This window comes from Acromyrmex echinatior, chromosome 10 (assembly GCF_024713525.1).
Source record: "Acromyrmex echinatior isolate Ae372 chromosome 10, ASM2471352v2, whole genome shotgun sequence".
NCBI classification, from domain to species: Eukaryota; Metazoa; Arthropoda; class Insecta; order Hymenoptera; family Formicidae; genus Acromyrmex; species Acromyrmex echinatior.
The window spans coordinates 2,240,416-2,258,733 of record NC_141861.1 but is presented as its reverse complement, the minus strand read 5'-3'; the positions used below and the strand labels follow the sequence as shown (position 1 = coordinate 2,258,733).

Below are 18,318 nucleotides of genomic sequence, written 5' to 3'. Positions count from 1 at the left end.
GTTATTGACCCGTTTCTAACAACGTACAAAGAACAAACTAGCATTGCAACGCGAAATCGCCATTTCTTGATGCGCAGTCGCCATGTTGTGTCTAATTCGGTTATGAGATGGCAAGGGATCGAATTAAAAATGCGATAAAAGATAGATGGATGCCAGGAAGGAAATAAATCGAAGTTAACAGCGGGTCGATTCTTCGCTCAGTTGCGGAGGACACTTGCGAGGACGTGACCTCCGTTTTCTCTATACCTCTTTCACTCCATCTCTCTCTCTCTCTCTCTCTCTCCCCCCCCCATTCTCTCCATCTCTCTTTAGCTCGATAAACGGACTCGCTTGAAATTCAATGGACGTTGGCAGGCCGCATAGCCATCCGTTCCTGTCGAAATACCTTTCAGAACGCCTCGGCTTCGCGCGCATCGTTTCGCCGCCGACAAGCCGCGTCTGATATCCAACATTTCTCGCCCGCGCGGTTTAGTATCTCCGGCTGAAGCGATGTGGGAATGTTACATCGTCGTCTTCGTGATCTAGCAATGCCGTTCTCGTCGGGGACGTACCGCGGCGTGGATAAAATCATCTCAAGCTCAAATAACATCGTTACCGAATCATCTGTGGAATTAACCGGCATGTTGCCGTTGAGAGATAAGTCAATTTCTCGGTCTTCGACAAATCTTGAAATTCGAGATGTTATTTTACCTTTCAAATTTCGCAAAGGTGCGAAATAAACCTTAAATTATATCCTAACTGTAAACAATTAGATATCGCGAGTTTAAATATAGGTGCACGAAAGGAATGATTTTACTAAAGTATTAAAAAATGTATATAGATACAGATCTGAAAATAATTACATAAAACGCTCAAATATGACAATAATGCTGCAAAACGTTTTGACATTTTAGCAACTAATTTGAACATTTTTATCTAATTATGTTTTGACAATCCAATAATTTATTTTCAAATCTATATTTAACTAAATTGAATATTTCAACAAAAGGTATACACTAAAAGAACATTTTGCTAAAAAATCTAAACATTTAGCTGGCTACAGATCTGAAAAATAATTTTGCTGGACAATTAAGTAGGATGAAAAAATTTATTGCTAGAATATCAAAACATTTTGCAGCATTGCTTATCATGCTTAAGATTCCTGCAAAATTATTTTCAGATCTGTATCTAGCCATATTTTTAGATCTTCGACAAAATTGCTTTTTTAGTGTAGCTGCAGAAATACGCATATCTTTTTTGATTTTCTTTTATACGAAAATATTTAGAAATGAAGGTACGTATTATAAATTCGAAGTGAATTGTTTTGTAAAACAATTAATTATACTTGGATGTACATGGATATTAATCGACGAAGGAAACGTCAACGTGTAATCTTTTATGGCTCTTGCAATTACGATTAGCGATAACTTAATGCGCGCAATATAAACTTGCCGACAGTAAGTTATATAAGATTCGACGGTGAATGTTCCTAGGGAAGGAAATATATTTTATGGAAAGTTCCATTTCGTTTCTCTAAGGAGATTTGGATTACGAAAGGACGATTCCGCGGTATATCAGAATTCCTTCTACCGTCGACCATTTAGTACCTCGTAAATGTGCCTTACTTTGACTTCGAGTGAGATTTTCCAAACCATCGCGAACCTGAGGGCATCCATATTGAGAGCATTTATTGTTAAGTCAGAGTTTATTTCGATATTATCGACGGCTTCTTAACAAGAATCTCAACAAGAAAGTTATTTTAAATTCCTAAAAGTTATAATTACTTAAATCGCTATTAAATTCATGGCTTATATGCATCACGCAGTTTGTAAAATCTATAAACATTTAACTGTAACATTGATGAAACTTAAAGTATATTACAAATAAGCGAAGAGAACCTTATTCGAGCAAAGCAGATTTTGATGCCTAATAATATTCGCATAAACTGGAAATTGTAAAACAATATAAGAGGACAACAGCCAAGAATGAACAAAATTAAAGATGATAAATAAATAACAATAAAAAATTTGTTTTCTAAAAATTTAGACAGTGACATTTCGACTATACTTCATTCATAGTAAGATGAAAATAATCAAAATAAAAGTATTATGTTGGACATTGTGAAATTTATGTAAAAACATTATTCAACACCAAGATCCGCTTTGATTGAATACAGCTTTCTTCGCTTATTTGTTCATGAAAGAAGCAATTTTATTAAAGAATCTAAAAATTTAGTTAGATACTAAAAATAATTTTAGATCATCAAAATAATTTTTGTAGGAATTTTATTAAGTATGATGAACAATGCTGCAAAATGTTTTGATATTTTAGCAACCAATTTTGTCATCCCATCCTATTATTTTGATGGTTCAGCAAAATTATTTTTAGATCTATATTTAATTAAATTTTTAGCAATATTGCTTTGTATTATTTATATATTAGTCAATTTTTCTCTTATTATCATAAATTGTATATGCTAAAATATGAGAAAAATGAACCAAACGACTTTTTGAGAAAGAAAATGATAAAAAGTATCTATTTTTCGATATCGTTTTTGTTTACTCTTACATCGTTGATACTGTTGTTTCGCGATTCGCATGTTGAGTTTATGTTTGAGAAAAATAGTGTTCTACGAGTACGCGATAATTTGTCAAGTTTGTGTTTAAACACGACGATATTCTGTGCCGTATTTAAAGTAGACAAATTTCTCGGGACATTTCGACGATGAAAACAAAAAGAAGAAAAAAGAAGCGCTTCTCGCTACCGCAAGATTTAGTTGTTCCCTGGCATGAGAGACCTCCGTAATGTTTGCAAGAACGTGAATATATCGTCTACCTGACTGCATGGGATTCCTAAAGAGATTTGGATTACCTATTCCTTCTCAGTGTCGTGACTGATATCGCCAAGATTTCCGTGACCATTTCTATGTCGAGAACGATTTGTCCTCGGAAGGTTTTGGTCAGATTCAGGCATTATTACGTTATGAACACACATCGGTGCTCATCGGGGCATTTTTTTATTTGTTTGTTAGCCTGGAAAGAAACTGTTGTTGTTGGAAAAAGCTGCTGCTCATTATAAAACTATGCAAGCTTATGTTTGTTCTCAGTGCTTCTAACTTTTCAACTTTTGACATTAAGTAACGGAATCCCGGATTATCTTGAAACTTAAGAGAAAAGATTGTGAGTTACTTGAGCTGGGATAAAGTACTAAGAATCCTTCGAATTATGATAATTATTTTATAATTACTGTCTTAACCAATGCGAAGTTTAAAATAATTTATTATACGTTATCATCGTTTAAATATACATTGTTGCAAAAATCGACTTTGAGTTGTACATACAGATTGCGTATCATCTTTTAAAGCAGTTTAGATTATCCGTTGTCGTTCCTCAGAGGAACTTGCAAGGCCAATTTCTTGAGCCACTTGCACGTCCGAACTCAAGAGGACTTCTCGAAAATAGCCAGTCACCGTGCGGTCGCACACATGTTTATCGTCAATCTCACTGAAATCCTCGATTCGTGTTCGCTTGTATTCTCTGAGCACTTTAGCCTGTAGTCGCACTTTTGTCTTGTAGAGCCGTTAGAAATGTACCAGCAAAGATATATATTACTTTTTGTCGCTTTTTGCACTCAAAATCAGATCCATACTCAGAGAAAAACGTAGTTGATAATCATAAAAGTGACGGCTAAGCAAGTTTTACGTAGAATTTATATATGTGTATAATTGAATAAACTATTTTATAGTTGCAATTGTTTTTCAACTACACATTAATTGTATATAAAACTTGTATAGTTGTAACCTTTATAGTTGCTATCACTTTTCCATTGTATGTACAAAATATCAAGATAAAATAGAATTCTATTCTACTTTTTTCGTCAAAATAAATATGTTCTTCTTGCTTTTACATTTATTATTTCACTTTTTTATAGTTATTCTTATTTCATTCAAAAAAATAGATAGTATTCATTAGAGATTACGTGTCGAAATTATTTATAATCAGTATTTCACCATTTCGTTATCTTTAAAAGAGATGCATTGTTATTTTTGCCACAAAAACAGCAGAAATGAGCAGAAAATAGAACAGTTATTTTTAGGTCAATTTCTCAAAACAATTTTGTCATCTTTATAGTTGACACTTATGTTTTGCTTTTAGTACACTTTCTTTTTTTACCGATAGTCATACATAAAGATGGTTTATATTATATCCATGTCTAGCATTTTTCACACGCTCTTTCTATTCCCGAAGATAAATATCCAACATTTCGTGGGTCCACATTGATTGAGAAAATATCTGAAACTAGAGTACACCACAGGAAATTTGATCGGGGTGACAAGAGTGAAAAGTGTATAAAATATATCAGTGTCAGTCCAGAGCGAAAATAAATTTTATCGATTTTTTTATGTTTGTCATTCTGGGGGGGTTTGACAATTAAAAACAGGATTAAAAATGTTTTCTCTACAGTAATACAAACGACGATCTTTTTGCACTCACGAAAGTTGTCTGTAAATAAATTACATTTAACAATATTCTTTTTTTTTATTTTTCTCACGGTAAAAATTTAATTAACATACAAGCGACGCTGTAAATGTCTTGGGAATTAAGATAGCATGAAACGTATATTTATGTGAAACGTTTCAGTTTTTCCTCATGTCTTAAGTCGTCGTGCACATCCAGGAAATTTCATTTAAACTAACGAGTTCAAGTTGCAGATATTTTCTCTTCTTTTTTTCCATTAAACATTTCTTTCATGATAAAATAATTGATTTACTCGTTATAAAATCCGCAACTCGTATGATTATCGTTGATTAACGATACGTCAATGCGGGACGCGTTTTCAATTTTAATTACCGCGAGTGCGATGTTGAATAATTCACTGATTCGTAGACCGGAACTTTGATAATTGCGAGAAGTAGCCGTGAACAGGTAGGAATTTTTAATTAGCAAATGATTGATATGACTTTTTAATTCGTACAGCAACGTACGGTTGCATGGAATAACCACGCGGTCGCTAACCAAGTTAACGTTGCATCGAATTTCTCAAATTTTGACGTTTCATTCATAAATAAAATATTTCAATCGCGAGTGTTAACGGCCAAACAGTTTTACGCTCCTATTGGTGGATGTAAATAACAGATATATGTAAGACTTTTCCGGCATGACGCAACTATGATACTGACTTAGTTTACATGGTGTAGTATTAATACATATGTATGCAAACCGTGAAAATCAACGAAGCAATTCGAGCGAAACAGATTCGAGGATGCAAATACGTATCTGTGTATTTGTGCAAATCAATGTATAATTTTATTCATGACGTAACCGCCGCGGCTTAAATATGTAAATTATAAGACCTACTTAAAAGTTTTCTGTCACGACGTGTTATTACGTCGATAAACGGATTAAACAACCGTCGTTCCTAATGCGCGCGGAATATTCGCGCGGTTCAGACGACTCTTGTTTCCGCATACCGTTTTCTCTTTTTTCAATAAACAATGACGAACCTGCAGTACTTTCTCGTTATTCTTTGATGCAGATGGGGATAATTTATTCCCGGCGCAGCACGGTCGATAATGGCGACGTTAATTTCGTTTATTTACGGCGTTGTGCTGCTCAAGCGCAAGGCCCAGTGATTTAGGAACCTCGAGCGATTCGCGATTCACATCGAACATTATTAATATGCATGAGAAGATGAGCGTAAAGCGTCTGGCGCGTGGTAAGGACGTAGAGCATTCCTCTGCATGCAGGCGCGCGAATATATGTTGGACGATAATACACGCGTGCAGAGCGCGGCAATGTCGAAAATTGCATCTCCAGATAAGTGCATCCAATCAAGCAGGATGTGAGCATGTTAACTTAATTATGGAAAGAGGTCGAAGGAAGGAGAATCGAAAAGTGGAGATGAATTTCAAGAAATATCTTACGGTATTATTTCATTCGATGAATCTTTCACACACGGTATCACGAAAAAACATATATAAATTAGGACTTGTCCGCATTCGTAAGAATTTAGAGCCGATCTTTTCGCGAAAATTGGATGGCTTTTAGGTATGCAGAGCGCTCCGTAATTGACGCAGTTGATGAAACGAGCTGTAGGATTCCTTGGGGAGGAATGAAGCGACTTTTGTACTAGTAGAATATAATTAAACGCTCTTTTTTCGCAATTTTCAAAGTTTTAGTATTAAATGTTAACGTATCTTAAATTGAGATTTTGATTTCTTAAAATTAACCACAGAGTCAAATTATATTATTCGTTTGTATTCCAGAAATTTAATCCTTAAAAATCTTCTATTGTAATAATTCTCGTAATTTGAAAAATTATTATTTCTACAATTTATAAGAAACAATTAGTTTATATTTTCTATTGATAAGAAATAGGGTTCTGCATATTCAATACATCAATTACTTAAATTTTTGCACCAAAGCCATTTCAACGGGAAGTTTGACTGCAAATTCTTACGAAGAGTTTAAGCGTTTTATATAAAAGAAATCAAGTTTTTCTCTCTCAGAATTAAGAAACGAGCTTTCAAGGCTTTTTCATTTAAAGAAAAGTATTGTAATGTATTTTGTGCCAAAGAATAAATTACATGTTAATTAGTATGTTATTTTAGTTAATAGTAAATAATATCTAAATATATTTGAATATTATATACTAGATATTACATACTATATGTTATATTTTTATTAATATATTATAATATATTATTAATATGTTGACTAACACATTAATTTTCTTATAATGTACATTTATGGAATAGGAAATATGTTACGTATTTTTCTTTAAAAAAATCATACAAACTATATATATGTATGATCAATTGAATAAATATATATTCACATTTAAAATGTATAACCACGGAAATCCAATTTTATTTTAAATTATTAAAAAGATGAACATAGCACTTGGTTTTTTTTTAGTTTAAATTTTTCTAAATTTGAATTATTTGAAATAACTAATAATTAAATTTAAAATAATTAAGAATGGCACTTGATTTATTTTATATAAAAGTTTTAATCTGTTAAAAAACTTATCCATTATCCCATCTTAAATAACCATACACTGATATATTTTTACCTATATACTAATTGTAACTTATACAATATTTTATTAAAATCTACATATAACTCATTTTTTATTTTATCATTTCGTAAAAACATTTTAATATTAAAATTCTTGGTCATATTTTTGCCAAATATAGAACGTAGATTTCATAAATAAGAGATCCTATAAAATTACGTGTAGATTCATTAAGTCATATTTTTGAGACAATTGATTGATATTTATATAAAGAAACAAGTCGAGATTAATGTTGTTAACGAGTATCGAATATTCGATGTCGTGTCTTATCAGAATTCGATTAAATTTACTCACGTGTTGCATCGCGGCATACCCGGTGATTTGCTGGAGCTTGCTGCTGACCATCTTCGTTCCCGTGCCGTTTGTCTTCTCGCTCTTCCCGCTCCAGATGCCGATTACGCCTGTTATAATGAGAGCCACTAGGGTGATGATACCAATCAGCAAGGACAGTGTCACGATTTTGCTGCGGGGCGATATTACCATCGCCATCTTTCCCACGAATTAGTGTTCGTCGCGATTACTCGTTCGAATGTTCGATAATATAGAAATTTACACTTAACAAACAACGCTATCCATCCGACACGGGATGGATCGAAAACATGCGTATATATGTATCTATGTATATATATCTCTATGTATATGAATAGCTCTTCTTTTTTTTTTCTTTATGACAAGAGGGACTCGGGGAATTCAAAGGCATAAATAATATAATTTCTTTTCGTCGCGCGGCGCCGGTGCTGCGCGATCATTATAACTTTATCACTTCCTCGCATTCGAATATCGACGACGACGGCGATGGTGACGACGTGTCGAACGAATTCTCGTGTGTCATTCTTGAAGTCGCTTGGGACGCGTTCACCTCTTCGAAGCAATTTAATTGAGAGACCGCTCGATGCGACACACTGGGACACGACGTCTTCCGGTATCACTTCCTTGTTGCACTTACGAACGATTCGATGGATTCGTCGATGATTGCACAAGATTCTCGAAATCGTCGTCTCGGAGCGATATATAGTAGCAGGTGAGGAGAAAAACCTATATATGACGTCTTATCTGAAAATCTCACGTTCTCGAGTTGGCACGTTAGGGCGAGTTTTCCGGCGCTTTCAACGTCTCGAAAGATTTTAAGAAAGCGTCCTCGTCGTTTCGAGAACCTTCAAGCGGGCTTCTCTGGCGTCGGAATTCTTTCAGTTCGTCCAATAGATGCACGCGCATGGATCAACAAGTTCAACGAGCGCTTGCACCAGCTCAACAACAACGACCCGCGATAAATTCGTCTGAATAATCAACAATACAATTCTTCGAGAGATGTTTTAGTCCTCAAGGTATATATACCGACGACGATATTTCTCTGTAGGGATGCATATAATGAGAGTGCAAAGCAGAACGGAGCGGGGTCGAAGACGCAACTTCTTGTTTCTCGAGTTTCTTAGATTTTCTTTCAATCCACTCCGTTCTCGTTTTCTGTCTCTCCCTCCTTCTTTCTTTCTCCCCTTCGTTTCGTTCTCTTTCTCGACTCTAGTTTCTCGCTCTACCTTTCAACCCTTGTACTCTCTTCGCGCTTCGGAAACGAACTTTGAAGGCCTTTAAATGTAGAGGAAACTTACCGCGGTTTACATCTTAGAAATAATGATTCTACGCTTCTGCGTTACAACGATCGCTTGGCGACATTGCATATTAAATATGTTGACTTTGGTCGTTACCAACGCTATTATCTTGGGTCAGGTGAAATTTGTGATAAACATGCCAGATAATATTAAAGCTGATTATTCAAACTTGCTCTTACCGCGATGGTAAGTAAAGAAATATAATAATAATATTTAATTTTGTTCTCTAATAACATCTTTTGATTTAACACTGAAAATATCTCTTTATTTTCTGACAGAAGATTCTTTCAAATGAAATTATTTAAAGATAAAATTTATTAGAGACACGCAGAGACGAAGACGGTGCTGATCAAGAAAGGTGTCTAGTTGCTTAGGAGATGTCTTATTTTCGCCGTCGATCGAATTGACATCCACATAAATTAGCACAGAGCTGCCGAGTAGAGTGTCGAGATCTTAAACACGAAAATCAATTTCACGAGTTGCACGCGGCGCGTGGCACAGTTATTTCCATTCCATCTACTCTATCCTCTTCGGTAATGCTATTTTCATTTTACACAAAACGCAATGTCGTCTACGTTGTCGCTTCGTGCCGTCCTAACAAATGACAGATGCAAATACAGTGTATACTCTCTCGATCGAGGAGCGCTGATAAGAATAAAGTAGTGAAGTCGTCGACTTGAGCCTATCAATCTTTGCGATCGCTGTATAAATATTTGCTTTTTATTGTTATGCAAATTGCGTTCGAAATTGAATGTAATAATATAAATATATTTTTTTAATGAATATACACATAGATAAAGAATTTTTTTAATCGTAATTCTATAATTTTAATTTATGATTTTTTAACTTATCTTACATTATATGAGAGAGAGAGAGAGAGGGGGGGGGGGGAAGAAGAAATAGAAAAAGAAAAAAGAAAAAAAATAGAAAATTGTTTAATGAGAAAAACTAATGGTATTTAAGAGGATAATAACATAGTTGCTGATCATTGAGAATTATTACTTTTTTTATATACTATTAATTAGTGAAATAAATGAGATTATATTTATATTTATATTTGTATTTTAAATTAATCAATTTTTTAAAGCAAATAACGTAATGGTTCGTTTAAAATTTTCTGGCTTCAATATAATTACTAGTATTTGAATTGATGAAGTTGATAATGAATAAAGATTTTTTTTCTCGGAATGTTATATCCTAATATACAATAAGTTGTTTAATTACTTTTCTCGCGCGGAAAATAATGAATTTTCTATTACCGTAGAAGTATTTTAAAAAATGATACTATTTCCCTTGTAAGAGAATCTTTTCGAGAGAAATGCAACATAATAAAGTGCAGTCTTTATGGAATACCGTCGGTACATAATTTTGCACGGGCAAGAGAAAACCGCGAATTATTTAATATGCCTGTCTGAATAACGTGGTTCTTTACATTTTCTTGTTAGCATACAAAAGTTTAATCATAATATCGTAATCGTAGTATTCGATACTCTGGCGTTTAAAGTGCAGAAACGTGTTGATTTGTCGAATATAATTTTATATTCGTTGAAGATAATTATTATAGCACTGGAATATGAAATGAGGTCGAATCGCACCGATGTATACATATATATATATATATATCAACGTGAAAAAATAATTACAACGAATAAGAGATGAGCGTATTAATGCCGTATAATGCCGCAGGAAATGAGTTAGAAATTCAAAAGGATTGCGCACATTCGCCGATTTTACACTATTTTCGTACACGTAAAATTGTTAACAACCGTCACAGTTTTGAAGTTTTTTCTGTACTGAATTTTTTTTCAAGAAATCTGCGTCTAAAGAGCTTTTTATACCCAGCAGAAGAATTAAATGCAAATATAAGAGCATTATATTATGCTTTTGAAAATTTAATATGAGATAAAATTGAAATATTTCTTTTATAAGAATCGATGTAATATACACGTCTCTAAGATGTTCAAAAATTACTACAGGGAAATATTCGATGTTCTCTTTTGCAAGAACAGATCGCAGAATAATTCTGGAATAAAGCTTGAAAGATGGAATATCTAATCAGTTCGAAGAAGAAGTATGTAAACGAGTGAGCTTCATTTAAAATATGACGCTTACAATCTACGCGATCCGCACAGATACGGAACATCCTTTTCACTGATGTAGACTTCACCGGTTTCTCTTCCTGTTGTTTTCTTCCGTTCCACAAATGTAAATTCAAGAAATTTTTTTTTTTTGCTTACTCTTTTATAATTTACTTCGGCAAAAGAATTCGTATCCATCTTCTCTCAAGAAAAATTTCAAAAGCTAAAACGATCTTTTCATTATATAATTTCGTCGGTTCCAATGCATTTGTAATAAACACTCCAAGTTTGTACTCGACCTCACCAATTATTGTACTGAAGAGGACTCAAACCCAGAGTCGAAATGTACACTTAACTTCATTAAGTATCGCCTTATGAATAGTTTACAAACAATAGCAGAAGCTCACATAAGCATTTTACTTGTATTAGATTTATTCTTGGAACCATAAAGACTATTTATTTAATTTATTTTAATTAAACACTCTAAAAATATTCTCTCTCTCTCTCTCTCTCGTCGATTTATTCTCATAAAAATATTTGTTATTTGCATTTTGTTGCAACTATTATAGCTTTAAATTATTTTTATATCATTTTATAGAAGAAAGCATTGAACTAAGTATTCTTATTGTTCTTTCACTTGTTGTTTTTACTCTAGTTTTTTCTTAGCGCTTTTCACATAACATTGACGAGCTCAAGTCGAAGTACTCGCTGTTTAGAAATAAGTAAAATAAAGAGGAACTTATCAAGATTGTGAGATTTCCAACTTGATAGTCTTTTCGATTGGAAAAGTTCGAAAGGGATTGTGTAAAAGGGCGGGTCACTGTGTCAAGTACTAAGAAAAATTACTTAGTTTTACCGTGCTCTTTCCTTCGTGGCCTTCAACTTTCAGCCACAAATAGTTTTGATACACCCATTTTGTTTGACGTTTCTCTTCTCTTTTTACGACCGCCTCTTATCACTTCATTGCGCCATTTCTACTCGGAAAGGAAACCTTGCCTTCCGGGAAGCTCGGAAACTCAATTTTCTATCTCATTTACGATACTTGAAATATTTTTCAAAGACATGATAAGTATTTTCAAAAGTTATATTAGATATAATATTGAAACATTTTTCTACAATCAATATTTTACTTTTCTAACGTCATATTATCGTTATTTTTCAAATATTTTATAATATATTAATTATTTTATAATATTTAATATTAACTATTATTATATTAACTATTATTAAATTAAAAAGTTAAATAAAAATGAAAAACCAATAGAATATTTTGAGTCATTATTATTGGCAAATATATACGTATATCTGATAATAATATGAAAATAAAACCGATAATACACAGATATTATTGTACATGTATTGATAAAAATGTAAACTTATAATTTCAATATGTCAAGTAATATTTATATTTATTGTTTTATTTATTATTTATTTTAATCTTTGGCTTATAATGGTTTTCCCGGTTTACAATACAATACATGGTTCATTTACTACAACGACATAACTAAAATCATTTTTAATTGCTTGCTAAAAAGAATAGAAACATAAAGAAAACATGTATAATTTTAAAAATATTTTATAAATATATACTTTTCCTGTACAATCAATTATTACATTAAGGTTGCATTTCAAAATTAATATTAGAAAATTTTAATAATTTAAAAGATTCAATCTTATTTTCTGGAAAATTTTATTTTTTGAGTTATACCATTGTATATAGCAAATAAGCGATACATCTTTGATTTATAATTTATTAATACTTATTTCATAATTATATGAATTGTGTGATTAAGATTTCTCTAATTTCAAACTAATTATAACAGCAATGATCATAATGTTGATAGAATGAAAATAAACGAAGAAGCAAAGGAATGAATGTGGCGTCGCATTTTGAAATTATCAGGGCAAAACAGAACGAAATAATATGAAGTAGTAAAAAATTACGTGAAGCAGAAGAAAATTTTAACAGGAATTCTCCCTGCACGGGAATGGCGGAGTTATTTTTATACTTCACACGGGGTTACTTCCGTTTATCCAGCGTTAGTGTATCTGCAAGCACGAAACGAAATGTTTCGCCCAGCATGCCTTCTTTTCTACGAAAGCATCAGTATTTTCTAGATTGTCGTACTGTATAAAAGAGCACGAAGGAGAAAAGTCCTCTCGCACGCAACTAACTGTACCTTTTCTCCAATCTCGCGCGCTTATCTATACGTTTTACTTAGTTTCGTCTCCGATACTACACTCGCAATTCATTACACTTCTGCGGAGAGAAAAGGGACGACGCGGTAGCTATCTCTTCAGTCGCCGTCGCTAAAAATTCCTGAGAGTGGCATGTCATCTCGTTAAATTTTTTTATGGCTATTCCATGGGCGTATAAAGTGTATGGAGGCTGCTTCTCATTTTTTCGATTTTTATTCTAGATAACTTTCCATGTAACATACTTGTAGCTGGGAAACATACGTTTTGTTTTATCCACTTGTCATTATTGTTGCTGTAATTGGCTCTTAACATCCGTCAGAAATAACTTTGTTTCTATCTTGTTTGATTTGTGAAATTGGTAGGATGTTTTCAACGATACGAACATTGGAATAATTTAATACTCGAAGTAAAATCTGTTTTCAATTTATGACACGTCAGAAAAGACAAGTAGAACGTTAAATGTTATTTTTTTAGAACAGCTCGAGAAATTAAAAATTGTACAGAATAGATTTTTTTATTAACAGAAGCATATACAATATACGAAAACTTATAATTTAATAATTGAATCACTCTGATAGCAGTTGATAAAAAACCGAATGTGTGTCAAGACAAAATTACGAGATAAATATAATCTTATCATGCGATGCCTCTTTATATTCCAGTCTCTTAGAGTGACGTTTATGAGATTTTAAGGTATAAAGTTTTAAGTTTTAAGTTGTAAGAAATTAACCAATTGTAGTCGATTATTTTCTTCACATTCGACTGTGTTCAGTTAATTTCTTATGGCCTAAGGTTTAAAGCTTACTATTAAATTTTACGCCTCAAAACTTTATTGTTGACGCCTTTATTATTACGTACAGACATTTCGCAAGATATTTTGCACGAAATACGACGCTACAATTGTGATTTTATTTCGAGTATATTACGATACGAAAGAATGCACTTTTATATATAGGATACATGCGGGACGGAGACATCTCGTCGGCGGCCGACGACGACGCTTTTAATAATTCCCTCCGTGGTCGAGCAAAAAGGAAGCGAGTAATTTCCACGGGTGTGCTGTTCCAGCATTTATCCACTACGAGAAAATGGGAGAAAACGGGCATTGGCGCATTGGCAAAATGCGCATTCGCGCAACGTGAATTCTACACATTTACGCAAATCAAAGCACTTCCGCCAATTCGGCCATCTCGAGGCTAACCCGTTGGGCCATACGGCGGTCCCGTTCGTGCAATAAAGGGGGTTTTAACTTTCTCGCTATTCTCTCCGTTTGTTCGAGCTTGTCGGATTGGCCAATCGTACGGCCCTTACTTTGGAAGTACACCCATGTGATATCGCGGTAGTAATCGGATATTCGCGCACTCTTTTGGCTTAGAAATTCGCCATTTGAACGCTCTCCCGACGACGGCATAACACCGACTGACAGCCATTAGAGCTTTTACAAGGGTTGTTTTTACGGCTGAGCGAGTGTCATTATTAGAGAATATGTCGTTCGATTAACCGCCGTTTATTATCACGCGAACAAATTCGTTCGACATATTTCGGTTTTGTTGCATAACCAATTCTCCGCTTTTACCGGTGATAGTGAAAGATAATGTTTTTGAAACAATACGCTGGATTTGGATATGAATATAAATGATGAACGCGAAATAATACTGTTGAAGAGCCATCGATCGACATTGCATTCACTGCAGTCATATTAAATGCTTACGACCTGTAATTTCAAATTTGGAAAACGATTGGCTGAATTTGCTTAGTAAATGATCGAATAAATCAATTTAAGATTAATTTCAACAAATAATTTTGCAGTAGAAATTCAACTGATATGAATAACATAAATAAGCAAAAACGTGAAGGTCTTGTTTGGCTATAGCGAATCTTTAAAATCCCCTTTAAAATCTTTAAAATTCCCTGTTAAATTCATTCAATGTCGGATTATAGCCAATTTGAATTAGATATTTTTAATCACTTCTACAGGTCGTTATTGTTCCTATTCCATATGTTAAGTTAATTAAAACAATGAAGTTAAATAATTTAACTCAAGAAATGTATTAAATTTAACTCAAATTTAGTTTATTACTTACTGAGCATACATTAATATGAATGTTATTTATGTTAAAATTAGCAATTCAATCATAGAAATAGATTGATTTACATTTTGAGATATATGGAAGTTAAAAATAACAAAATGTTATTTAATTCAAAGGATTAGGTTACCATTATTCTTTTAATATCTAACAGTGCAATGCCTAATATTTTTGCTCGGTTTATAATTTTAAAATAATTTTGCAATAATTTGAGACAAGTTCAAACTTCCTTATTTATTAGAGAATAACAATGTGACATCGTTTGTTATCAGGAATTAATAGCGAATTCGATTGGACATTCAGTGTATACTAGAATATATAATATTAAAGCCGTCATACACAAATTGATGTGTGATATAAATATAAAAAAAAACGGATTAAATCATGAAATCCGCAATACTTTTTATTGTAGGTACTGTTAAATAAAATACTTTTTATAATTTGAAATATTTGTATTTTATTTTTAAATGAGTGTATAATGGTTTTAATATGCATCAGTGCGCACTAGTACGTCCAATCGAATTTGTTATAAGATTGCGATTTTAGATGAAAAATTCAAACGAAATTTGGCACTTAGCTGGTAACGAAACGGAATAATTACGTCGGTCAATGCCCATTTTAATTAGAGCACAGACAATGTCTGCCCGAAGACGTCAGCAAGTTTGCAGTCTCTGAGCGAGTCTACAAGCGAGAGGAACTTTTTTGAACATACCTCCAGCCATTTCTGCCGATTTCACGTCACTCTGAGCAAAAATTCTCAGCCAGTTCAGTGGTAGTCTATTCTTTCTCAATTAATTCTGAAGGTTTATCTCGGAAGTGCATTCTGTTAGATTCGAGTAATTAAATCAGCAACCATCCCACTTGCGTTTCCGATATAAAATAAAATCGAAACATTTCACAATCAAACTGTAAAATGTTTTTATCGAAGTATTCCTATAAATACATATTATACATTTTATTCGTACAGTCTTGTGTAATGATTGATTTAGCACAATTTTCAAAGTTGCAAAGATCTAATGTTACGTATAAAATGTCTACTAATACAATGTTTGCATATTGTTATTGCACATGCAAATTCTGACGATTAATTTTCCTGTACAAACGTACAATATGCAATTTTTAAGTACAATTTTTAAATACAAATACATTTTAAACTTTTTCGGTCAACTAACGAGTCAAAGAAGTAATATTGAGCAGTCATGCCATCTGTTACTTTGAGAGTACAAGACTAGTTAGTTAGGTGGTGAAATTAAATAGCAATCCGAATTCAACTTGAAACTTAAGTAATTACGACGTTTCAATATGCTTCCCCATCAAAGGCGAGTACGGAACTTCGATAAAAAATTAATTAAAAGAACACGAAGACGTTGCGGATTACCGAAAGATCAAAAGCTTGGTTTGTAAGCTCGATCACAAACGTAGTTCCGTAATTCATTAAAAGTCGATGGGATTACATGCCAGCAGCGCTCGCAAACATTCCCAGTCATTATCATTACAGATAATCAAATTAAAAATCTCAAGTAAATGGAGTTAACTGAATGTGGATAATTGCTGACATTTATGTAACATTTCAATTTTCATCTTCAATCAATGAGCAGATAATATTCTCAATGATAATGGAATATAAGAAGTCTATTGTTTAACTATGCAACGTAATTTTAATTTGATGATATTTTAATATATTTAAAGAATCATAAAATCGTATTATATACATATTTATTTCATAAGTATTTTAAGAGTTTTCTCGTCCTAAGTTAATTAACTACACACTGAGAAAAAATGTTTAGTTGAATTAATTAGAATTTTGATTAAAAATGGACGAATCAGAATTTTCCAATTAAACCTACTAATTTTAGTTGAAATAATTCTTATTGATATATAAAATTTAAAATCTTTTTTTGGATTCGTCCATTTTTTACCAGATATTTTTCTCAGTATACGTATATCTCTCGAAAGGATCAGAGTAAATTGATTTAGCATCTTAATTTGACAATGATATAATTCAATTATGTCACAATTATTAAATCTTATGTAGCAAAAATTAAATCTTATGTATTAAAAAATTAAAAGAAAAAATTAAAAAAAATATAATCCGCTAAATATAGATCCGTATTTGTGTCATAGACATTGATCTCTATCAAAACATAGAATCTTTCTGAATGTTTGAAATCGGATGACATGTTCGAGAAATTGAATCTGTTGAATGATAATCTAATAAAAAGACTTTAAAATTATAACTGTGATATTTTTAAAATTTCTATCAGAGAGAAAGATAGAGAGAAATAGAGGCAACACTTTAATTATCTTTGGTGTAAAAATCTATCATTCGAAGTATCATTCAGCTCGAGTTACAATTTTCGGAGCCTCGAGATTCTCTTTACCGTACTCAGGAGAATCGAGATTCACGCTCCGTCATCCTTGTCTTTTCCCCGAGATATTTTCTCGGTGCGGTCTCCGCCTTTTTTTCCACCCTCGAGGAAAGCCATTGCCCTGAGGTGCCGCCACGGAAATTGAACAGTTCGAACGAGCCGCGTCGTGCTGGTGTCATCGAAAAAACATCACACGAGATTGGGAAAGAATTTTTGAGTTCGGTACGCTTTTTTCAAAACCACTGGTCAATTCGAGTCGATTACGATGGAAAAAAAATGTACTAGACTTTTTCAACAAGGTTTATTTGCTTTTTTCGCAAATATTTTTGGATTCATGTTAACATGCAGTTTGTTATTGAATAATTAAATTATTTTTATTGAGAGATTAGATTAGATGGTGTATACCGCATGCGATATGCATGAAATTCGCATGTAAATATCAAATTGCCGAAAGAGTAGAATCGATTTATACCAACGAATGCCCGATTTACAATAAATAACCACTAAATTTATTTCCGCAATCTGCATAATGTATAATACAATTATATTTTCATTTTATAAAGAAGTGAAATTATTCAACAATATTCTTTGATTAGTTATTTATTGCTGTATACATAGCTTGTTAAACGAAAATATTTCCCAATATGAAGTATGATTAATTTATAAGAATTTAATTGATCGACCTGAATACTTGATCTAATACATTAAATCCTCAATACTTCAGTCCAATATAAAATATCTGCGACACATAAAAAAGTCTGATAAAAATTTTATTGTTAATTTTGATATCAATTTTTATTGCACGAGTTGTAACATTTCTTTATTTTTTATTATTTTCGTAAACACGATCTAATTGTTACAATGAAAATTAAACGTTACGTTAAATCACAATTATCTTCGTATTCAACGTACATGTATGAAA

At 32.6% G+C, this 18,318-nt stretch overlaps 1 protein-coding gene and 1 long non-coding RNA gene across 8 annotated transcripts in view; one reads left to right on the top strand and one right to left on the bottom strand.

Annotated features, from left to right (window-relative positions):
- The window catches only part of Mp (collagen XV/XVIII-type protein multiplexin), a 303,083-nt gene that overhangs the window by 109,802 nt on the left and 174,963 nt on the right, over positions 1–18,318 (bottom strand). Inside the window, exon 2 of one of the 6 annotated variants that reach the window (XM_087410343.1) lies at positions 7,351–8,407. The exons of the other annotated variants lie outside the window; for them this stretch is intronic. Coding sequence (XP_087266469.1) covers positions 7,351–7,545 — 195 coding nt within the window. The 5' untranslated portion in view covers positions 7,546–8,407. The remainder of the gene's footprint in view (positions 1–7,350; positions 8,408–18,318) is intronic. 6 annotated transcript variants of the gene reach the window in all.
- Positions 1–18,318, top strand: part of LOC147908208 (uncharacterized) — a 195,969-nt gene that overhangs the window by 87,954 nt on the left and 89,697 nt on the right. The gene's annotated exons all lie outside the window — the stretch shown is intronic.